A 25,375-nucleotide genomic window follows, 5' to 3' on the forward strand; every position below is an offset into this window, starting at 1 on the left:
CATGACATCACCTATTGATTCATTTTACTGCCATTGACATCTTCAAGAATGAAAAGACACCACATCCATAAATATATACTATATATATAATATATATATATGTATGCATGTATAGATACACAGACACACATAACTACATATATATGCTCCATGTATATACTATAGCATATATCTATACATATGCTTTTAAAGATCTGGTAGACAAGTAGATAGCCAAAGCACCATCAGTGACACCTTGCAATGTTTAACTCTTCCAGGAAATTCTTCCTACAGTCTAATCTCCATCCCTCATGATGCAGCTGAAGTACATTTCCTTTGTTTGGTCCTCAGTGGGGATGTACACAAATAATCCTTTGGATGCCAGACAATATAGTCACCATTCGACTTCTCATCCTCGCTAAACAATCATACTTCCTTTGGCCTTTCCAGAGATGTTTTGTTTACCCAAGGCTTTGATCACTTTGGTGGAATTCAAGAAGCAGTGTAACCTAGTGGATAGAACATGAGGCTGGGGATCAGAAGGACCTAGGTTCCCACCACTTGTCTGCTGTGTGACCTTGGACAAGTCACTTAACTTCTCTGAGAAGCAGCATGGCTCAGTGGAAAGAGCCCGGGCTTGAGAGTCAGAGGTCATGGGTTCTAATCCCAGCTCTGCCGTTTGTCAAGTCACTTAACTTCTCTGTGCCTCAGTTACCTCATCTGTAAAATGGGGATGAAGACTGGGAGCCCTACATGGGACCACCTGATTACCTTGTATCTACCCCAGTGCTTAGAACAGTGCTTGGCACATAGTAAGCACTTAACAAATACCAACATTATTATTCCTCAATTACCTCATCTGTAAAATGGGGACTAAGATCGTGCGCCCCATGTGGGATCTGGACTGTGTCCAACCTAAATAGCTTGTATCTACCCAAGCACTTAGTACAGTGCCTGACACATATAAACAGCGTGGCTCAGTGGAAAGAGCCTGGCCTTCGGAGTCGGGGGTCATGGGTTCGACTCCCGGCTCTGCCACTTGTCAGCTGTGTGACTGTGGGCAAGTCACTTAACTTCTCTGTGCCTCAGTTACCTCATCTGTAAAATGGGGATTAACTGTGAGCCTCACGTGGGACGACCTGATTACCCTGTATCTCCCCCAGCGCTTAGAACAGTGCTCTGCACATAGTAAACGCTTAACAAATACCAACATTATTAAACACTTAGCAAATACCATTAAAAAAGACAAAGAAAAAACACTTCTGCATCCGCTCCAGGCTTCTCCATCCCTCTTGAATCAGAGAATCTCAAAATGGACACATCCTTGAATCCACTGAATGATGTGGAATACTATGGTTTCCTCACACTGCTAGATGCTCTACTCATATTTACATATCCCAGGGTCTTGTTGGGTGTTTTTTAAACAATAGTTCTACATTGCTGACTCATGATCACTCAGTTATCCACTATAACCCTGAGGTCGTTTTCAGCAATCCTGACACATAATTAGATACAGTGGTCCCTAACAAAACCTGGTCTCTATAGCACCAATTTCACATCTGAATGATTTTAACACCAAAAATTTGCAAGCCGAGGACGATTTGCACGTGAATAGCTTAGGAAAAAAAATCAGAATAATGAAAAAAATAAAGGGAGGGTGACAGAGAATTAGGTCCAGTGGCCTTGCTCATTGTGTACTTCAGCTGCAGAGCAAGAGCAACTATGGATGAAGCATGAACTCAAATGCGTGGGGGTTTGAATCATGAATGTGTGTTTTCCAAGAAATCATTTTTGTTTTACAGTATTTTGGCATACAGCACCTCTAAAGGCAGCATTATGGCATCAAAAAACCACACATTAACTCCATCAACAGAAAAGATGAATAAAAAGCCAAGGAAATGATTATCATTAGAAAGGAGGACGGAAATATTGAGGAGATTGGTGCATGGTGAAACCGCATCGGCTCTTGGCCGTGCGTACAAATCTAGTAGATGATCGATACGTCAAAATGCCGAATCATTGGGAAAAATAAGTGCAAAACTCAAGCAATTTACCTGGGAAGATAACTGGTGAATTGGGAACTCTTCAATGATTGAATAAAAAAAAAAAAAGAAAAAAAAGAGAGGAGGCATGCTATTCATGTCGTTAGGGAACAAAAATAAATCATTTTCTTATATTTGACTTTTAGCTATGCACATTTCCATAAATAACTGCTGCATGGGGTTAAAAGGGAGTTTGATGGGGGTAGGGTGCAACCATTTCCCCCATTACTATTTCCCACTGAAACACTAGCATACACATCCCTATTTTGCCTGTAACAAGCTCTCTAAAGAACGCCTCCATCACATCAGCAAAGGACTGCTGCAACCTCCATTTTGTTTTCTGCAGTTTGTTTTCCCCCTTAAGTTTATGACTTCCACATTTCCCAACCGATCATCAATCTGTTTGTTACTGAACACTTCTCCCATTCCCCTGGGTCATTTGGAATTCTAATCCCCCCTTCCCAGCTGCTGACCAGTCCCCGCCCAGCAGCCAGAAGTGTGAGCCAACGGTGGAGGCTCCGTTTTCCTCTGGTGGTCCTACAATGGCCTTGGTTTGGGACCGGTCCCGCAAGGGGCTCTCCCGAGGACAGAGTTGGCAGCAGCCCCGGTGCCTCTGGTCATTTCAGGATCCCAGGGTTTCAGGCGGTTCATGTCCGCTACAGGATCCACCTCCCCAAGGGGCCAGGTGTCATTAGATTTTCCCTGAGAAGTTCTAGACCAGATGTGCAAAATAAGGATTAAGGCGGACCCTGGCCTGCTCCGATTCATCCTCCTCTGCCCACCAAAACACAGCCACTAGCTCGGTGCCAGCTCAAACTTAACAGGGATTTTCTTGCTTCCGCCACCCTGGCGGTCACTGACATAAATAACCCACAATCCTGAGTGCTCCCCAAAACTGTAATGTGACAAGCTTCCTTTAAATTGTTGGCTGAATTCAGAAGCAGAGGCGTGAGGTGGTTTGAAGCACAATCCTGAATTACTGATCATTTTTCAAGATCCTTTTTTTAATCTCAGATTCCTTAAAACTGGGGAATTAAAAAAAGAACTTGATTTTAATGACTTCTGCCCCTGGAGCCTAGATTTTGCATCATTTTCTAAACTTCTGAAAACAATTCTCGCCTGATTCTTTCCAGCGAAGATGTATTTCAGGGCTCCACCTCTTGGCTTTCCAACTGTGAAAACTGCCACAACTATAGTCAAATCCAAGCCATTTGAAAAGTCAACGGGGGGGGGGAGGCACTTAGCATCCCTGGAAAGCACACTTGGCTAACTACAGCAATTAACGATGGCACTCTGCAGGTTTCCCTCCAAAATATAGAAAACCTGGAGCTACAGAGAGACAACAGTCGATCTCCAGACAATTCTTGCCCACTGCCTATCTGCAAGCAGAATTGAAATATCTGGAATCAGTTTGGTTTCCTGTTCGCTTGCCTTCTTCCTGAATTTAGGCGATGCCACTGAAGCATTACATCATGTTTTACCCTGAGATAGCCCAAGGCTTAGCAATCCCAAATCTCCCTAAAAAGTGGAATATGAAGTCCAAAAGTATAAAACATAAAGGACTTGCTACTCTCAATTACACCACCAAAATAAAATTTCTCTCTCCAACACTTCTGTTCAGAGTCATCGTTTTTCGCCTTTTTCCACATTGACAGTAACCTACATATAATATTAACTGTGGCATTTCTTAAGTCCTTTACTGTGTGCCAATCAATCAATTATATTTATTGAGATATGAATGTGCGCAGAGTACTGTAATAAGTTCAATACAATGGATTGGTAGACACATTCCTTGCCCACGACAAGCTTACAATGTAGAGACGAGTTTTCAGTCAAGCACTGTACTAAGCACTGGTGTAGATTCAGTGCAATCAGATCACATACAGTCCCTGTTCCCTATGGGGCTCAGTCTTTAGAGTTGAAGAGGTGAGTTATTTTATCACCATTTTACAGATAAGGAAACTGAGGCTCAAAAGAGTTAAATGACTTGCCCAAGGTCACACAGCATGCAGGTAACAGAGCCGGGATTAGAATTCAGGTCTCTTGACTCCCCAGCCATTGATTTTTATCACTTCTCTTACCCTGTGATAGCCCTAAGCTCAGGAATCCCAAATCTTCTCACTAAAGAATAGAACATGAAATCCAAAAGTAGCCGACATATAGGACTTGCCACAGCAACTCCAAAATAAAATTTCTCCAACACTTCATTGGCAGTGGCCAACAGAATCGGGAGTGAAGAGACTGGAGTTCACACCCCAACTCTGCCACTGATCTACCATGTGACCATGGGCAGGTCCCTTATTTTCTCTAGGGTTTAGTTTCCCCATCTGTAAAATGGGCATAAAATAGTATGAGCCCCGTATGGGACAGGGACTGTGGCCAATCTCAAAACCCGAGCTCTTAGCACATAGTAAGCATTTGAGGAGCAGAATGGCCTTAGTGGAAAGAGGCACAATACTAGGAATCAGGAGACCTAGGTCCTAGGTGTGAACCTCTGCCACTTGCTTGCTGTTTGACTTTGAGTACGTTATGTAATCTTCTCTGTGCCTCAATTTCCTCACCTTGTAAAATGGGGATTAAATAACTGTTCTCCCTCCTGCTCAAATTGTGAGCCCCATGTGGGTCAGGGACTGTAATTGATCTGATTGTATTATATCTAGTATAGTTTTTGTCTCAATGAAAATGCCTAACACACACAGTTATTATTAGCATTTGGCATAATTAAGGATGATTCTGATGGACATCAGAGAGACTGAAGGAGGAAGGACTCAAGGAGAAAGAAGTCAATCTTGGGAACATTTCCCCTATGTGATTTTCCTTGGGTCCCCAAAATCTGCCATTTGTACCAAAAAGCCTATCTAGTGTGGTAGTCAACTCTTCCAAACTAAGTAGTTGATCAAAAAGAGTTACTTCTTAGGGAAGAGAAGGAAGCTGCCCAAACGACACAATTATTGGGGCCTGAGCTTTGGCCTCAAAGAAGCATCAGAGGCAGTGGATTCCTTACCGTCAAACAGAAGAGCCATATCGGGCTTACCTCCTCCTCTAGAATCCCAGCCCGCCAGCCAGCCAGGTCCTAGCTGTATTTGGCCTCCTCCGCAGAAACTCCCACCCCTAGATCTTTTTAGACCATTTCTTCTCCAATATAGGCACCCTGAGCCCTCCCCTCCCACCCATCCCGAGACACTTACGATTGGTGAACGCTGCAGTTATAGAAGACAAAATCCACAGCAGCAAATTTCTTCCCTGTTTCTTTAGATTTCAGATAGAGCTTCACAACCCTCTTGTCCCCTGAAATGGAAGAGCAGATGAACACTGTGATCTCACATGATGAAGAGCCTGAATTACCAGCGTCGACTAATGCCATTCCAGGTAGAACAAGGTTTTCAACCTCAAGGACACTGGAGGAAGGGGACATGATCATAAAGCTCAGTAGCCTCCACCCACCCCATCATTTTCAAAGGTTAAAGAGTGTTCTCAGGCTGCAAAAACTAAACACGACAGCGTATTTGGAATGCTCATATTTAACAAGAAAATGGAGGCCAGGCCTGCTGCAGCACGAAACACGCCTCTGTTAGCTGGCCACCCACGACCCAGACACAGGCCAGATGCCACCCCAAGCAGATGGCTGAATAGGGCTGTTCTGGACCACCTAGCCTCTTCTCTAGATCGGGACTTGATAAAATGAATTCCGGCATCCTGAAATAGGAAGCTGAAATAAATAGGTAAATAAATAAATAAACCCTTCATCCTCACAATGATGCTCCTAAAAGCTGGGAGGGGATGTGGTCAGCAGGGCTGAGCAATGTTGAAAGGAACAAGACAGCTCTTGAAGTTATGCACACCCACAGAACATGCACCATCATGTTTTCTAAGCAGCTTAAGAGCAGTTAAAGCCAATGGGACACACTGTATCCATTCAGTGAGAGTTCTGCTCAGATATTCATCATATGCTGAACTTCTACCCCCACCCCCACCCCCCGCAAAACACCCCTTGTGCTTTCTTTTGAAGGCCATCTGCATGGAAACAGGGACATGTGTTCAGCTCCTGAAGCTGTCCCCCAAGCAAAGGTCAAAACTAGAGGATTCTCTGTCTGGGCCTTCAGAAAAATCATGGCCACCATCAACCATGATATCACAGGCCCAGAATTTAGGCTCGGGAAGGAGGGAAATCAAGTCGGGGCAGAGGCAGCAGCAGGGATGGAGTCTTACAAAACCAAGGTCCTGATCACATGCAGATGTCCTGTGTGGGAGGGACTATTTCCCAAGAAGGGAAGTAGTTCACAGATCGGTCCGACCGATTGGCGGTGAACTTCCTGACCCCAGTTCAGGGGCAGAGGGTCATTGTTTCCCCATTGGTTTCAGGCTATTTCTGAAGAGATGTTCTCCCACTCATCTTCAGCCTTGGGATGCAGATAAAAAAAAATTTGTGAGCTTTTAAAAAAACAAAAACTTATCCAATTTTCTCCTCAGGCTTAGTTTAGCTAAAGGATGAAATGTTATTACTGCTGATATTAATACTGCTAATAGATTTGACCCTACAAAGGAAGACAGTAATATGTACACTATCTTAAAAACAAAGAGCTTTCCTATCTGGGTAAAATCCTCTCTTCCAGAGAGACTCACTGCTCACTAGAGAAGCAGCGTGGCTCAGTGGCAAGAGCCCGGGCTTGGGAGTCAGAGGTCATGGGTTCAAATCCCGGCTCTGCCACTTGTCAGTGACTGTGGGCAAGTCACTTAACTTCTCGGTGCCTCAGTTACCTTATCTGTTAAATGGGGAGTAAGACTGTGAGCCTCATGTGGGACAACTTGATGTCCCTGTATCTACCCCAGCGCTTAGAACAGTGCTCTGCACATAGTAAGCGCTTAACAAATACCAACATTATTATTATTATTATTCTAAGTTCCAGGCCAGGTAATCCACAGTCTCCAAGTCCAGCCCAGCTCATCCCTGCTACTTTGCTTGAACAATTAGCTCAAGGGCTAGAAGTCCTCCCACACTAAGAGGGGACAGAGTGGATCTCAAAGAGTGAGACGCTGCTAGGATTGTGGCCTGGGCTTCTAGCTCACCTTACTTATGTGAGCACTTTACTTCCACAGGGGTGCACGTTTCCTCCACATGCAAGAATAACAAAACGTGCTTGTCTTCTATGGATTGCATACTATCCCCTAAATCTCCTGGGAAGCTGAGAGCAGTTGTTAGCTCTCTCTCATTTAATAGACAATGGAGCAGAGAGAAGCCCAGCCCCCTCCACCCCTCGCCCCCTCCCCACCAAACCACTCACCATCACCCCTCCATTTTGTGACTGGTTTTTACAGCTCCCAACAAGTAGGTGATTAGGGCATCACCCTGCACGCACAAGGAGCCGAGCATCCCTTGAATTTCCTATGCATTAATTGGGATTTAGAAAAGCAGTGTGGCCTAGAGGAAAGAGCATGATCCTGGGAGTCAGAGGACCTGGGTTCTAATCCCGGCTCTGCCACATGTCTGCTGTGTACCCTGGGGCAAGTCACTTAACTTCTCTGTGCCTCAGTTACCTCATCTGTAAAATGGAGATTCAACAACTGATTTCCCTCCTACTTAGACTGTGAACCCCATGTGGGACAAGGACCATGCCTGATCTGATTACTTCTATCTACCCCAGCACTTAGTATAGTGCTTGGCATGCACCAGACACTTAACAAATACCAAAATTATTATTTAATCCCAGGAGCCCATGGGCCTTACTGGTCCTAGAAGTAAGATTTTTTTTCCCCCGAGGGGGACTGCGATATTACAGCCAGGGATAAAACACTTTTAAGGAGAGGAACTACTTACCCATGCAAATCATTCTAGACCTTTCACAACTTCAGGCCACTACCAGAATGAGGCCGGGAGCCGATTGGTCCCAGACTAGGCAGGGAGGCTGTGGACCCCACAGCCAGGGACAAATGCCCCATTAACCTTACCCTAGGGCCAGCCCTACCCAGAGGTGAAGTTGGAACTGGCCAGGATACAGGATTTCGGCAGAGCTCTAAGAGGTGAAAGGTGATTTGCCCATGGTTCCATTCAGCAGAGTCCACTGGGTGAAGACTGGGCATAGAACCCAGTCTCCTGACTCCCAGCCCAATGCTCCTTACACAGAGACCACAATGGGCGATTTTTCTTGATCTAATCTGAGGATACTACCAGCAATGATGAGTCACTCCATCCACCGATACTGGCTCTGGTCTCTGAAGAGAAGGATACTAGGATACCCTGGGAGCTGTGGTACTCACCTTGACCCCTGGTGATAGGGATGACATCCTTGGATGATGGAGAGCTGCAGTAGATCTTTCCATCTTCGATGCGGCTCTCTGACTCTGTAAAATCTTCAAAGGAACAGTTCACTCCAGCTGAAAGATCAGGGACATTCCAGGCCTGGAGAACCAACTGCAAACAAAGAAAAGATGAGAAAAGTGTAACACCAGAAACCCACCAAAGCCAATAATCATTTACTATAAGTCCATGAGCAATGTCATTTCCTGGGCAGGACCTCGGTCCACCCAGGCCAGGATTTTGTTTCCGAAGGAACCAGTAGGGTTTTTGGAGAAGTCGTGTAGACTCTAGGCTCCTTGTGGGAGAGAACCTGTCTATCAATTCTGTTGTATTGCACTCACCTAAGTGCTTAGTATACCGCTTTGAACCCAGCAAGCACTCAATAAATGTGATTGATTGACTGGTTGGTTGGTTTACACTCTATATTACTAACTTTTCCTCCACTAAAGGCTATGGGAAGCAGTATGGTCTAGTGGAAAGAGCATGGTCCTGGGAGTCAGATGACCTGGGATCTAATCCAGTCTCTGCAGTTCTCAGAAAGTCAGTTCACTTCTCTGTGCTTCAGTTTCCTCACCTGTAAAAGGGGGGTTCAATAACAGTTTTGCCTCTTACCTAGACTGTGAGCCTCTAATGAGATGTGGATTGTGCCCGGCATGATTATCTTGTACCTCCCCCAGTGCTTGGCACATAGAAAGTGCTTAACAAATGCCATAATAAACCACAGTTATTAGTATTATATGGATCTCTTGCCCAGGAATCACGAATCCCTTTTGGATCTTCAATATTTTCAGCCTGCAGAATGACCAGTGGGAATGAATTCCATTTGCACTCTGAATAGGTGTCACCTTCAGTTTATTTTGAATTTACCGCCTTCCAACTTCAATTGGTGTCCTTTTCTTCCTGATTTGGTGAACAATTCTTGTGTATGCTCAGCCCACACCCTTCCTAACTTTGTAAACTTCAATCAAGTCCCCTCTGTCTTTCTCCTCATATGAAAGCTTCTCCACCCACCCAGCCATCTTGGGTGCCTTTTTCTGTACCATCGTGGCCTTCCTGAGAAGGAGGTGGACTGTGGTTTTACCTAGTCGCTCTGTTACCTCGCCCTTCCCAACTATGTTCAGCATCCTGTGGTCCTTTTTGGATGCCGCTGCTCTTGGAACCATCAAAATCTATACACAAATGGAAGCTCAGAAACCTTGAAACCCCGAGAAAAAAGGTGCTGTGAAGGCTGGGGCCGACTTACCGGGACTTCGGACATGGTGACGGAGATATTCCTGGGTCGCACTGTGAGCTGGACACACTGAAGCAGGTCAGAGGCAAAGCGCTGCGGCTCATCTGCCCGCTCGCAGCGATCCTTCCTTGAGCAGCTTGGGAGGGGCGGGAGCAGAGGGCAAGAAGAATGGAAAAAGAGGAAGAGAGAAAGTCACTGAGAGAGCACAAGGCAAAGGAAACCCCTGAAAGGTCCGGATCTGTGGACCAAGTTCTCACCACTGCAGTGGAGAAAGCTACAATCTTTTCAGGGCTGTCTCCCAGGACTTGAGGCAGGTTGGCCTTGTGGAATATGCCTGGGAAGACAGGAGACACTGCGAGAGACTGCTCAGCACTCTCTTTGTTTGCCCTCGACATGTCATTAGCCTCTTTGACCTGTTTTTCTCAGCTGCTCAGTAGGGACAACAGCCCTTGAATCCTCCTCGCTCCCAAGGACCGTGCTAAGGTAAAGGAGATCATATCTGTGACAGTCACCAGTACTGACTGATCACCCAACCCTAGGCCAAACCCCCTAGGTGCTGAGGGAAGGGTCTGAGGAAGCACAGCATCTCAGGCCTCAAGAAGCCCACAGTCAGTTGAGGGAGATTAGACAGATCCAAATGAACAAATATAGCAACAAGTTCAAAATGCAAGGGACAGAGGAATGGAAGGCATACATAAAAGAAACATAAGGATGTGATTTGGGCTAATGCAATGTACAGAGAGACACCTGGAGTGGAGGGGGTCTAATGGAAAGGACCACAGGCCTGGGAGTTAGAGGACCTGGGTTCTAATCTCAGTTCTGCCACTTACCTGCTGTGTGACCTTGGGCAAATCACTTCACTTCTCTGTGCCTCAGTTCCCTCATCTGCAAAATGGGGATTCAATACCTGTTCTCCCTCCTCCTTAGATTGTGAGCCCCATGTGGGACCTGATCATCTTAATAATAATACTAATAATTTGGGTATTTGTTAAGCACTACGTGCTAAGCACTGGCATACAAACAAGTCCAGTGCTGGGCACATAGGAAGAGCTTAGCAAATACCACAATTCCGAATACCTCCAAGAGGCCTTCCCTAACAAAGCCCTCCTTTCATTTTCTCTGACTCCCTTCTGCGTCGCCCTGGCTTGCTCCCTTGATACATTCCCCCCTCCCAGTCCCATAGCACTCATGTGCATATCTGTAATTTGTTTATTTATATTAATATCTGTCTCTCCCTCTAGACTGTAAGCTCATGTGCAGGGATAATGTCTGTTTATTGTTGTATTGTACTCTCTCAAGTGCTTAATATAGGGCTCTGCACACAACAAGTGCTCAATAAATACGATGGAATCAATTAATATCATTATTATTATTGATGAACAGGCATTCTGAGTGACTCGGAGACAGATTCCAGGAATAGGGTGTTCCCTGCTACGTCCATCACTGCAGCCTGGGAAACACGGGAACATTTGGTATTAGATGCTGATAATTTCCCTCCATACAAGCTGGCCAACAGTCTTCTATGCTCCGCACGGCTGGTCACAGTGAAACCAACCTGACCTTATTCCCTTTCTTGTGCGGGTAGCCAGGCTGTATGGCATGGTGCCCACTAAGAAAAATTGCAGTCGGCACAATCATGTGGACAAGGGAAACTTTCTTTGCTTTTAAAGAGCCAGAATCCCCAAGCTGGAGATAAACTTGGGGCCAGAGATGTTCCTAAACAGTCCTTATCTGAGCTCTGCTGGGTCACACAACCAGAACACTGCCATCACCCACAGTGCTTATCTCTAAGACCTCAGAGCTGCTAAGATTTCCACCAACCAGGTCACCATTCATTCTAGTGACATTTTTAAGAACCGGGGTCTGTTCACCCATTTAGCAGACGGGGAAAGCGAGAGGAGACCAAGGCCAATCAAACAGCAGAAACTGGCCTTGGGAGTCGACCTAATCTGCTCCCCAGTCACCCATCCATCCCAGATCAAGTAGCAAGGTCTAGTGGAAAGAGGATGGGTCTGATGAGTGAGGAGGCCCAAGTTCTAGGCCCAAACTTGCCACCCAGCCACCTCAGCTCTGCCAATCCTCATACTCTACAAGCCTACCCTGAGCAGAGAATAAATGACCCATCAGTCACTGCCTCCAAGACTCCAGAGAAAGGAGGCAAAAGTTGGTGCTTGCTATTCCTCTGCCCCTTGCTTCAATAGCATCACCTGCCAGCCCCATCTGCCCTAGCCCTTTAGCATCAGGCTTCCTCCCTCCCTCTCAGCCACACTTCAGCTCCTCCATCCATCAGATCGGCATAGAAGCAGCTGTTCCACCTGCTTCAACGCCAGGCCAACTCCCCTGGCACCTCCTTCTCAGGTGTAGGGCTCCTTCTTAGCTGCTATGTCAGCCTTGCCCCTTTTATCTGTGACGATATTATTTCATTAGAAGGGAGCAATTTAATTAAGCTTGGTAAAGAAGCAAATAAAGGAATTCCCAGCCAGCACAAGGTCCTGGCAACAATCAGCAGAGCTGATCTCCCAAGCTAGCGACCCCGTCCCCTAGAACTCAGGCCTGGCAGCCACTCTGACCTCTCCTGAACTGCGGGGAGGAACATGCATGTCCGTGAGTTTAATTAAGCACTCCACACAGATAGACAGCCAGACCTTCGCTAAGACTAACACGTTTTCCAACTGGATCCTCAAAACCCCAAGTAAAGATGATATTTGGGGTGGGTGGAGGGGAGGTGAGCATTCAGGATAAGAATTTTTCTCCCAAATTTGCCAAGGGTGAAACTGAGTCACAAAGACTCCTCCCCCTTTAGTCTCCCCTAGTGCTTAGCACAGTGCTCTACATACAGCAAATGCTCAATAAATACAATTGATTGATTGATTGAAAGAAGAGATGTGGATCACCTATGGTCTCCCAGTGAGTCAGCAATGATGCCAGAAACCTTGACTAATAGTAGCAGTCATAATATTTACTAAGTGCTGACAGTGTGCAAAGGATCGTGCTAAGTACTAGGAAAGAACGCATGGGAGAGAATTAGACTCTCAAGGGGCTCACAGGCACAAAATGGCATCCACTTTTCATTTTGAGTGAAAAGGGAGGAGAGATAGGCTCCAAGATCTAACAGGTTGGAAAGCCACCATTTTGGGTCTTCTCAGGCCTGATAGAAAACTCCCGGTTCTTGTCAGAAACCTCGACGGAGTGAAGCTGGGAGTCCAGCTTCAAAAGCTGTGGTGATGACTGCCCCTGTGGGAGTTGGCACCCATGGTAGCACTTTTGTGCTAACTGCTGGACCACACAATCTCTTTTCAGCCACATTACTGTAAGAGTACTTCTGAATGTGTGTAAAATGTTATTACTCCGCACCGGATTTCTCTTATCCCCCACCCTGTGAACTCAAAACTACATTACTAACCCGATTCCCATCGCAAATCCCAGTTGCTTTTGGGTTCTCACAGCTGGCACTGGGCATGGTAATGGAATGAGATCTAGCTTGGACAGACTGAGAATTTTATACACACACACACACACACACGGGTACACAGCAATATAAATATTATAACAACAGCGTGGCTCAGTGGAAAGAGCACGGGCTTTGGAGTCAGGGCTCATGAGTTCGAATCCCAGCTCTGCCACTTGTCGGCTGTGTGACTGTGGGCAAGTCACTTCACTTCTCTGTGCCTCAGTTCCCTCATCTGTAAAATGGGGATTAAGACTGTGAGCCCCACGTGGGACAACCTGATTCCCCTATGTCTACCCCAGCGCTTAGAACAGTGCTCGGCTCATAGTAAGCGCTTAACAAATACCAACATTATTATTATTATTATTAAATGACATACGAAGTCTGAGCCTGAGTCTGCAGGTCAGCCGGTCAGCCTGTCGACAGTATGATAGCAACTCACTGTGGATAAAGCCCTGTTCTAGGCTCTAAAAATTTCAGGGGAAAATCAAAAGCATGGTTCCTTCCCTCAAGAAACTTCTGATCTAAATCAAGGAGCTTACTGCATAGAACCTGGGGCATTTTCATCATTAATGAAGATCAGGGAGAGGCCTAGGAAAATTTGAACACAGATCATCTTCAACCGAAAACTCTGACAAAGCGCCCCTGATCCTGGCACAAGGAAGAGAACTGTAATTAAGGAGGCTACAAGTTCAAGTTTCCTGAAGCAGGAAAAGAAGACTGCAGGGCTGTTATACTCATTCATCCATTTATTCATTCAATCATATTTATTGAGCGCTTACTGTGTGCACAGCACTATACTAAGTGCTTGGGAAAGTACGATACAACAGTAAGCAGTGACATTTCATCCCCACAATGAGCTTACAGTCTAGAAGGGGGTATACACATGGCCTAGTGAGAAAAGCCTGGGCCTGGGAGTTAGAGGACTTTGGTTCTAATCCTGGCTCTGCCACTTGCCCCATGGGTGACTTTGAGCAAGTAACTTAACGTCTCTGTGCCTCTTTTAAATGCCTTTTTTCCCTCTTATTTAGATCTGAGATCCCCACCTGGGACAGGGACTGTGTCCAACTTAACTTGTATCTACCACAGCACTTCAAACAGTGCTTGACACATAGTAAGCACTTAACAAATACCATAATTATTATTATTAAGGTTAAAACATCTTCTTCATATCCCTGTGTCTGGGAGAAAGATCACCAGGTCATTTGGTGCACCCAGAATTGCACCCTTGTAATATGGAGAAGGCAAAGGGGTTTGATGGTTCTCTCTCCCCACCTTCCTCCTCACCCAGCAGCCCACAGGGTATAGCCCTCCAATGGTTGAAAATCCAGGGTCTTGCCCAGCCCAGCTCCGGAAGTGTGGGTTTGTAAGGGGCTCGACACCTATCTGGGTCTAATTTTCCTTCCAGGGGAACACAGGGGACACAAGTCCAGGTGCCTCTGGGCTTTGTAGCGAGGACACAGAGCTCTCCAAGCATGTAGCAGCAGGCAGATTTGGGGGTGGGGAAGAATAGGCTGTTCTGGCCCGACCTTAGTACGAACCACCTTTCAACAGTCAGATCCAGATCCAAATGTCACCAGAATGGACATTACAGATCTCCACTCACGACCAACTACTTCACGGCAACTACTCACATATTATGCAGGACACACCACCCACAGTGGGGGTCCCTGGAGCCCAGACACAGTTCACAGGTCTTGTACTGCTCACAGCTCTCCACGGGGACACGAGTCACCTGTAGAAAGAGAGGAAGAAAGAGATAATGTCACTTTGATGAGGTTCCTGCTCTGAGGAAACTGGTAGATTTGAGGGGTGGGGAGGGGAGGCACGTATGCTTCAGGGGCCAGCCCCAACCAGGACCAAAACTTGCTCAAGGCAGTAGCCAGAGCAGGCAGGAAGGCAAGATTTCAAGCAGATATAAGGCAAATGAAGCCCCCATGCAGGAGCAAGGCTAGGTCCAAATTCCAGAGCACAGCCCTCTCGACTACATAAACCCAGATCCTTCCAGTCCACATGATACAGCCTGGAAAGAAAGTCAGGGTTTTATAAACCTGTAACAATTATTTCAGGCCTGTAAGCAAGAGGGGCAAATGCCATATTGCTGACCTGGACCTAGTTGGGGAGGTGTGGGAGGAAGGGGAGTGCCTGACTATTATCTGCCCTCCATATATCATTGCAGGGGGGAGGGGAGGCGAGATTCTACACCACCCCGAACGGAGGGAAGGAAGGGGAGCCCCTGTCCTAGCTGCCTAGGCTGCAGGACAAGAGGGACCCAGTCTCCTCCAGGACTCTTCGGGACCATCCTTCTGGATCCTAGCCAAAGCTTCAGGCTGCCCCCATAAGGAGCCACTTGGACTCCTTATACCTTCAGCTGAGTTTGAGGGATGCTTCCTGGGATGAGTCGGTGTGGCCCAAACCCTCTTTGAGATAACTTAATTCAAAATTGGGGGGGGGGAGCCAAAAAAAAGGAAAAAGAAAGAAATTTGAAATGACCAGATATCACATTGCTACTATAGCTTCTCAGATTAAGAGCCAATACACAGCTTTGGGCTGTTTTTCTCAGAAGGGGAAGGAAGAAATGGTTACTTTGTTTACAATTTCACCTTTTCCCTCCATTTTAATCAGAGAGTGGTTCACAGACTACTGTTCACCTGGCCCATCTACAGGGGGTGTGCCACTCGTATTAACTTTCTCATTTAGGAAGGCAAAATAGTTTAAGCACCAAACTTCTGGCTTTCGCCATACTGCTGATTAGCTGGATCATTGAAATGCGAAAACCAGGAGAACCCCAAGAAAATGATCAACAGAAAACACACACACACATACACACAAACTCTGCCCCTCTCCCGCTCCCCCTACCCTGCCCCTGGTCTGGCTCCACTGGAGCCTCTAGGCAGCCTCCCCATCCCATAAATTAGGAACAAGTCTGTGCTCATTCCAGGGAGACCTTTCCCTGCCTACCCAACCCTGCCTCAAACCGCTGGAGATGAAAGGAATCACGCCCAGGACATTTATCGGGTCTCATCCGGCTGGTTTAGATTCCCCAGTGGGGGAAGTAACTAAAATTTAGTGGTAGGCAGATCTCAGAGTCAGAGAGTTTCTTATCAAGGAGAAAGGGTCATTCTCACCAGTCATCCTGCTATGTATGATAGAGGCAGACACAGGGCACCATCTTAAACCAAAATTAAATCCCTGGAGAGTACTAGTATCGGCTGTTCCCTCAACCCCCTGCCATCCTAATCAGGATGCTAATGGAAGAAAGACTTCAAGGCCTCCTCTCTACCTGCCCCCTACCAGGACTAATGGCTAGTGGAACCAGATGGTGGTAACACCAATAAGGACAGAAGAGAGTGAGGACGGAGGGGAGCATGGCGGCTGAGGGCAGGGCTGAATCAGGTCTGAGCTGGTACAAGTGCCGCCCAAATTCAGCCCATGTCTTCTGGGGAATTCATCGGAACTGGCCAGGAAATGACTGCCTCTCTAGGCCCAACCACCTGATGGACATTTTCCAGAGTGCCCAGCAAGGGACAATCAGGTTTAGGTTTATCTTTATGCAAATCATGTAACATTCATGAGTTGATTCCTATCTAGGTGCAGCATAAACCAAGAATATTTCACCTCACATCCCAGTGCAAGGATTATCAAACCCACCTCACCTGCCCCCCCCACCGCCCCCAAAAGAAACCATTAACGTATTTCCCAGAAACACAGTCATGAATACTAACTCACTTGCCTACTTCTTTTCTCAATGAATCTGTCAGTTGAATTTATTGAACTCTTACTGTATGCAGAGCACTGTCCTAAGTGCTTGGGAGAGTACAATATAACAAATTTGGTAGACCCGTTCCCTGACTACAAGGAGCTTACAGTCTAGGATTCCAACTAAGTCACTGGGCTCTTCTTATCTTCCTTCTGAAGCACCAGCCCCATCCGTTACCAATAACTCTCCATTTCTGGATGGGTCCAGGCCAGGGAAAGAAAGCAGGGGGTTTCTCCTTCCTCGATGCTATTATTAGTAGTAGTAATAATAATGGTATTTATTAATCACTTACTATACGTCAAGCACTGTGCTAAGCACTGGAGTAGATAGCATGGCCTAGTGGATAAAGCATGGGCCTGGCAGTCCGAAGGACTTGGTTCTAAACCCAGCTCTGAAACTTATCTGCTGTGTGACCATGCATCAGTCACTTAATTTCTCTGTGCCTTAGTTACCTCATCTGTAAAATGGGAGATTATGGAACTGTGTCCGACTTAATTAGCTTGTATCCACCCAGTGCTTAGAACAGTGCTTGACACTTAGTAAAGACCTTAACAAAAACCATCATCTAAGAAGACAGGCTCATCCCCGGCCCACTTGGGGCTCAGTGTTGCTAGGACATGGAATCCCAGGAACACTGCCAGGGAGGCAAACTGAGTTCCTCCAATCAATCAATCAATGGTATTCATTGAGCACTTAGTGCATGCTGAGCCCCGTATGCTCGGGGTGGCCGGCGGGGTGGCCGGGCTGACGGCAGCAGCAATACAATGGGGCCCTACTTTTCCATCAGTCACCAAGCCAAAACTGAGGTTTGGAGACGGGACTTCCAGTGGGGAGTTCTCCGACTGTGACACTGCAGACTGCCACTTCCTTCCCAGAGCTGCTTACTTCACCCTGTGTTCTAGCAGGAGGTTTTAACCACAGCAAAACTAAGTGTGGTCCTGGCCATTTGGGCTCCCCAAAACACTTCAGCCACCATCACCAGACACTTTTCTAGCCAGGAAGTAGTCCCCAGCTCATTCCCCCTTCCCCTACTTATGTCATTCAATCAGCTACCCTAAGCACTTGTGTGTATAAAAGATTCATCCTTGATCATTTCTTTTTTTTTTCCTTTTCTCCTTTTTACTTTCTTTGCTCCTATTCCTATTATATCTATGCAATCTGAATTGATTGGTCTTCCCCATTAGCTAGAAAAGCTCCGCAAGGTCAGGGACCAGATCTGTTACTCTGATTGTACTCTTCCAAGTACCTAGTACAGTGCTCTGCATCCAGTAGTTACTCAATAAAAATGAATGAATGAATGAATGAATGGATGAATGAGTAACCTTCTTCGCTCTGGGCAACACAGCTCCCACTCGTTCCCAATTCCAACATTCATTTTAAAATGGGGCTGCCAGTTCCATTCTAAAAATGGCACACTTAGGAAAGCATCAGGGAAGGACCTGAGTCAGGCAATCCAAATTGGGGAGGGATCCAAAGTACCTTTCCACCCTCTGTTCCACCAAACCACATTCCTCCCCACCTTCAAACCCTCCTAAAAAGCCACTTCCTCCAAGACTAGTTTCCTAAGTAGTTCCCACCTTCCTGGCCATGCCACCCCATCAGCCACCTTGGCACTCGTGTACCTATGCAATTTTTCCTTTTTTTTTTTTTTAATCATTCAAGCAGAAACTTCTGACCATCAGCTTTAAGGCACTCAATCAGCTTAATCACTCTTCCATCCCTTTTCCTACTGCAGCCCAGCTTATGCTTTTCGTTCCTCTCGAACCAACCTACACAATGTGCCTAGTTTTCATCTCTCTCACTAGCAACCTCTTACCCATGCCCTTCTTAATGTCGACTTACCCTCTCTATCTCGATCTCAGCAATTCTGCAGCCAAACCCTTGCCCACATTCATTCATTCATTCAATCGTATTTATTGAGCGCTCACTGTGTGCAGAGCACTGTACTCCTCGGGTCTAGAATTCCCTCCCCTTTTATATTCAACAGTCCACCTCTCTCCTCACCTTTAAAGCCCTCCTAAAAAGCCTCTCCTCCAAGAGGCCTTCCCTGCCTAAGCCCTCATTTCCCTCACCTGCCCCGTCATTGACTGTGCACCCCTTATGCACTTTGCTATTCATCCCAACCCCACAGTATACTCCACTATTTTAATATCTGTGAGCGCCTTGTGGGCAGTGACTGTATCTACCAACTCCTCTGTATTATACTTACCCAAGCACTCAGTACAGTCCTCTCCCTGCAGTAAGCACTCAATAAACACCATTGATTGATTGATTCCACGCCCCCCTCCCCCGAACCCGGCCTGAACTCCCTCCCTCATCGCATCTGACAGTCTACTGTTCTTCCTGTCTTCAAACACCTTCTAAAATCACATCGCCTCCAGGAGGCTTTCCCCTATTAATTTCTGTTGATATACCCCTCCCAACTGCCACTGCAACAATTCACAACTTCCCAGAGGGCTTACGTACATATCTTACATACCCTGTTAGTAAAACACTGATTCATGTACCTTCTTCTAGCTGTAAATTATTTAGTGCCTGTCTTCCTTGCTAGATTGTAAAATCCTTGAGGGCGGAGATTATGTCTGATTATTTTATTCTCCTAACTGCTGAGTTACAGCAGGGCAGGGATTGTGTTTAATTTTACACTACCAAGTGCTTAGGACAAGGCTCTGAACACAGTAAATGTTCAAAAAATACCACTAACTGATTGAGGCCTCCAATAAGTATTACTGATTGAATTTTTTTACCTATTATAAAATTAGCAGGTTCTGTTCTCCTATCTCCCCCGTTAAATTAGAAGATGCTTGAGAGAAGAGCCTAGTTAATGCTCTGCAGTCGATGATGGTGATCATTTTTATCTTACCGAAAGGTGCCCTGGAAGGGTCTCTTACAGCCTTAACTAATAATGCAGATAGAGTAAGCAGTTCTGAGCCCCCTCTACCTGACCTTCCTTTGATCCTCTGCTTTCTTGAGGTCCTGAATCCCTTTATAGTGATGTCACAGCCAAAGTGTCATCCTAAGTAAGGGGTTCAGAGTCAAGCTACACAGTGTATATGTTTCTGTGTGGTACCTAAATGCGTCTTGCGTCTCACGCTTTATGCCTATTCATTCATTCTTTCTTTCAGTCAGTCGTATTTATTGAGCGCTTACTGTGTGCAGAGCACTGTACTAAGCACTTGGAAAGTACAATTCGGCAACAGAGACAGTTCCTACCCAATAACGGGCTCACAATCTAGAAGAATAATAATGATGGCATTTGTTAAGCGCTTACTACGTGCAAAGCACTGTTCTAAGCGCTGGAGTAGATACAAGGCAATCAGGTTGTCCCATGTGGGGCTCACAGTCTTAATCCCCATTCATGTATCTGTCCTACCTCCTCCATTACAGCATAAACTCCTCAAATGCAGGGACTATATTTTGTTCTGGACTTGGTACTTAAGGCCTGCCTATAGTTGGTATTCAATTAATACTGTTGACTGACTCCCTGGCACCCCATTTCCTTATCCAGGCTTCAGTCTGCCTGAACCTCGGGAATCCTAGCAGACTTGGGTCCAACCCAACCTAGAACCTGAACCCACAGGACTACTGGGCTTTTGGCCACAGCTCAGTCACTGCCCCCCCCAACCACCCCGAAGCTAGTTTGCATGTAGCTTCAGCAACTGCTTCTGGAATGTGCTATTTTGCACCTCTCTAGCCCCACAGCTGAGTTCCCCTCTAGCCCCACAGCTGAGTTCCCCTCTTCCCTCCAACCCACTTTCCTCTGCATACCCCTGTCCCTGCTCAGGCCTTAGGAGTCTTGCAATGGGAGGCTCGGGGGGATGGTGGAAGCTGAGGGAGGAAGAATGAGCAAAATTTCTTTATGAGTCTCAGATTCTGATGACTTCCTGCCTGGCATGACCCCAGGCTAGAAGTCAAACTCTACCCTGTGATGGGGTGAGAGGAAGTGGAGAGATACAAGAAGAGAAGTTGAAGCGAGATATAAGGAGAAGAGAGAAGCTGAAGCGAGAATGAGAGAGTGAAATTGCTCTGTTAGCATATCCCCCTCCCCCAACATTCACCAATTAAAAAAAACATAGGCACTGGCTTTGAGGAATCAGAACTATATCTGGTTCTCTCATAACACAGGGCTTATGTTTGCTGCATTAAGGAAAACGCACATTATATTGCAGAGGTAGTGACCGACACTGTTTCTTCTAACATTACAGTGTGTTCTATCCTGACAGACTCATGTTGTCCAAAGAATGTTCCCTAACTCCCCAGCATGCACAATGGGAGAACTGAGTGTACCCGCTTACATTTAAAACTTCAGCATGCCTGGGAAGCGAAAGCTAAAATTCAACCTGTGTGAGGTCAAAAAGAGGTCTGTCCCCTTAACTGGATTCTGCTCTACCACCTCTTCCAGCTTTTCACCCAGGAAGAGACCTAGGAGTGCTAAAATGAGATCTTACCTGGTCATCATAGACATGTGACAGCAAAAGGCAGAGCAGCTGTGTTTCTGAGACTCTTTAAAGACACCACCCTCCCCTGTCACCTCAACCCCTTCCCCTCAGGGGCTGGGATACGGCCCTTCTTTAAGGGAAGCAAGGCACGGTCAGCTTGTGCTGAACCCTCAAAGGGTTAATCTGCCTCTCCATTACCTGCCTGTCACCACCCCTTCCCCACTTCCCTCCTCAAAAGAAAGGCTCTAGGCTTCTCTGGGACATTAACTCTCCTTCCAGCATCCCACAGGGCTCATCTGACCCTTTGTTGTACAGCACTCCTAAAGCCTGGCAAATCTCCCAGCCTGCTGCCAAGTCAGGCATGAGCCAACGAATCCAAACGGGGCAGATTAGTCCCACTGGACTCCTGGGTATAGCTGAGCTCAAATTCCAAAACTTCACACAGGCCATCTCACCCGCCGAGTATCAAACATTTTCCAACTCTGCCAAGTCCCAGGTCCCGGACCTTACCTCCTCCTCCTACCCTGCAGTGGCATGCTCTTCAGACCCTCCCTCAGCTGTGCAGATGTTTCTCACTTTGGCCCAGATCAATCAGTCAGTGGTATCTGTTGAGTGCTTACTTGGGCAGTACGCTGTTCTAAGCACAGTAGAGTTGGTACAGGCGATCTCTGCCCACAAGGAGCTTAGCCATCAAGTGGCCCTCTGCCGTCCTGAGCCTTCTGAGATAAGCCACCCACCCTTCTGCTTTTCTGAGGGTCCCTCGAGGACACCCTGCAGGCTCCTGCAACCCTACCCCTCTTCGCCACCTACAAAAGACACCCCTCCCATTCCCACCCTGGTTCAAGACCCTGTCTTTTAGCTCCATTCAGCCTCACAGAGGCCATCTGACCGGCTCCTCTATGGGTAGCTGTCTCACCTTCAGACTGCAAGCTCTTTGTGGGCAAGGATGTGTCTACCAACTCTACTGCACTGTACTCTCCCAAGCGCCTAGTTCAGTGCTCCGCTCACAGTAAGTGCTCAAAAAATACCATTGGCATTTGCAGCTTAGATTTCTCTACACCATAAACAGTCAGGGAGAAAGTCTGCCTGGCAAAATCAAGACCTCCTTGCTCCGCTCTGGCCTCGCATTTCCCCTAAACCTTAGCTCCATCTTTCCATGCAGGACAGAATGGCTTAGGCCCCTAGACCCATACCTGTAACAAGCAGCCTATCTGCCAGATCAGTCTGAAAACTCAAGATAGAAAACCGGGAGCCGGCTCTAGTTTTACTTTATGGCTCTTTATTAATTGCTCCTCCAGATGTGATTAAAATCCCCTGGAGCCTCTGGCCCCTTGGAGCTTGGTTACAACTGCTCATTTAATTACTTTCCTCTGTTGCTCTGATAACAACAGCTCAGTGCAAATATTTCTTTTTATTAATCAAGGGGGCAAGGGAAGAGCGACTGGAAGAGGATGCCAGGGAATGCAGTCAAGTTATGCAGGCGGGGGGGACAGAAAAGAGGATGGGAGATTGTGATCACCCTCTCAAACACAGGGCAGGGATGAGAGATCAAAGGCTGAAACTAACTGAACACTGCTCCCCACCAGGGCCTCCCAGCTTCCTGGGAGGGGTGGGGGAAATGGTTATCTGTAGAGAAGCAGCGTGGCCTAGTGGATAGAGCACAAACTTGGGAGTCAGAGAAACCTGGGTTCTAATCCCGGCTCCACCACTTGTCTGTTATGTGACTTTGGGCAAGTCACGTCCCTCAGTTATCTCATCTGTAAAATGGGGATTAAGACTGTGAGCCCTACGTGAGACAGGGACTATGCTCAACTCAACTTGTATCTACCCCAGCACTTAATACAGTGCCTGGCACATAGTAAGCGCTTAATAAATTCCACAATTATAATTATTATTATTATTAGAGCTGCTGAAAACTAAGGTCAGAGACTCCATGCTACCACTCTCACTCATGTCCAGCTCAGCTCACCTCTGAGACCAGATTCTGTTGCTCCTCAGCATCTGGTCAGCACAAATGAGGAGGAAAAGGGGTTGGAGAGCAAAAAAGAAGTTCTTGCCTCCCAACTCCAAGAACCAAAAGGCTCACAACCAACCAATCAATCAATGATGCTTATTGAATGCTTACTGTATGCAACGCGCTGTACTAAGTGCTTGGGAGAGTGCAATACAACAGAGTTGGTAGATCACGGCCCACAGTGGGCTTACAGTCTAGAGGGGGAGACAGATGTTAATATAAATAAATAAATCACGGATACGTATATAAGTGCTTAGGGCTGAGGGTGGGTTGAATGCCAAGTGCCCAAAGGGTACAGATCCAAGTGCATAGACAATGGAGAGGGGCGAGGGAGTCGGAGAAAAGAGGGCTTAATTGGGAAAGACCGCTTGGATTTGTGATTTTAATAAGGCTTTGAAGGTGGGGAGAGCGGTGGTCTGGCGTATGGGGAAGAGGAGGGAGTACTAGACCAGAGAGAGGACATGGGAAAAGGACCTTGGCAGGATAGATGAGATCTAGGCACAATGAGCAAGCTAGCGATAGAGGAACGAAGTATGTGGGTTGGACTGAAATAGTGAATTGGTGAGGTCCAGGTGGCACAGTGGCCCGACAGCTCATCCTAATAATAATAATAATAATTACAGTATTTGTTAAGCGCTTACTATGTGTTAGGCAAGGTTCTAAGCCCTGGGGTAGATACAAGGGAACCAGGATGTCCCACGTGGGGCTCACGGTCTTCATCCCCATTTTACAGATGAGGTAACTGAGGCACTGAGAAGTTAAGTGGCTTGCCCAAGGTCACACAGCAGACAAGTGGCGGAGCCGGAATTAGAATCCACATCCTCTGACTCCCAAGCCCGTGCTCTTCCCACTAAGCCACGCTAAAGGACTCAGACAGGTCTCAGGGCCCTGGCTCTACCACATACATATCGTGTTTCGAAGAGTCAGATATCCCTGGACCCCTCAACTAGTTGTACAACCTGGCCCCAGTGTTGTGGGCCCAGACTCCAAGGAAGGGCTCCATCCAGATGTACCTGCTGAGTTTAGAGCAACACCAAGTGGAAGAAAATCACTGTCCTAAGCTCCCTTCCCATCCTTTGGTGGCAGAGACCAATCAGTTGTCCAGCTCAGATTGTATATTAACCACAGAGTCAGGCTCCCTCCCCGCTCCCCCCCACCCCCCGACTCATACACATAACCCAGAAATCAACCCTGCCCCACACCGCACAACAGCAACAGTACACGAAGCCCACGCTCACAGAGCAAAAAAAAAAAAATAGTAGACACACAAACTCACCTCAGACTGGTGGACAGGTATAGGATGAGACACTCTAGAAAGAAATACATCCACAACAGAGCCAGAGACAGGAAACAACCAGGGAGTGCAAAACACATACACCAAAAAGGCGGGCACACATTTGAATTGATGTCCTATACAGAGACAGAAATATACACATAGCAACAGAGACACATATGCTTAACAGAGACAGATCTCACATTCACACACAACCCAGAAATGAACATACAAATATAAATCCGTGAGTCATGCTATCACTGGGTCAGAACAAGAATGCATCCAGCTCAGTTTTCTGTCTCCAATACTGACACAAAAGGATGCTTGGGGGCATTGTGTGCTGGTGGGCCTCCTTGACATCCATCCTCATAGTGCGGGATGGACCATCCAAACCCCTCTTGAAACTACTGGCATTTTCCATGGGCACAACTTCCCAAGATAACGAATTCCGTATGTTCCCACTGTGAAGTGGGTCCTTTGGTTTGTTTGGAACCTACCACCTTCAAGCTTCAGTGGGTCCCACATCACAGTGATGTGGGATTTGTTGAACAGCAATTTTGGATTTTCCCTGTCCACATAATTCATAATTTTGTGAATTTCTTTCTTGTCCTCTCTTGTATACAAACACAGATAAAAGACACGCATACACATAACAGAACCACAGACCAATGAGAGAACACACACCTCCTGCTCATACATAGAGCAGATGAAACAACACCCATAGTCATAGATAAAACCAACCCAACCACAGAGCAACAAAATTACACAGACATACATAACCAGAGAGACAGAAGTAGATACGGGCCAGACCAAACGTGTTTGGGTAGAAACGGGAGCAGTTCTAGGACATCCCATCTGACATTTCCCTCATTCCCAGGGCAAAAAGCAAGGAGG

At 46.7% G+C, this 25,375-nt stretch overlaps 1 protein-coding gene across 4 annotated transcripts in view; it reads right to left on the bottom strand.

Moving 5' to 3' along the window:
• Positions 1-25,375, bottom strand: part of PLXNA1 (plexin A1) — a 243,389-nt gene that overhangs the window by 97,004 nt on the left and 121,010 nt on the right. For all 4 annotated transcript variants that reach the window (XM_029050206.2, XM_029050204.2, XM_029050202.2 and 1 more), the window contains exons 5-8: positions 14,630-14,730; positions 9,560-9,683; positions 8,277-8,430; positions 5,210-5,309 (exon numbers count right to left, since the gene is read on the bottom strand). In XM_029050206.2, coding sequence (XP_028906039.1) covers positions 5,210-5,309; positions 8,277-8,430; positions 9,560-9,683; positions 14,630-14,730 — 479 coding nt within the window. The remainder of the gene's footprint in view (positions 1-5,209; positions 5,310-8,276; positions 8,431-9,559; positions 9,684-14,629; positions 14,731-25,375) is intronic.

The sequence above is a fragment of the Ornithorhynchus anatinus genome, chromosome X1, assembly GCF_004115215.2.
Source record: "Ornithorhynchus anatinus isolate Pmale09 chromosome X1, mOrnAna1.pri.v4, whole genome shotgun sequence".
NCBI lineage: Eukaryota > Metazoa > Chordata > Mammalia > Monotremata > Ornithorhynchidae > Ornithorhynchus > Ornithorhynchus anatinus.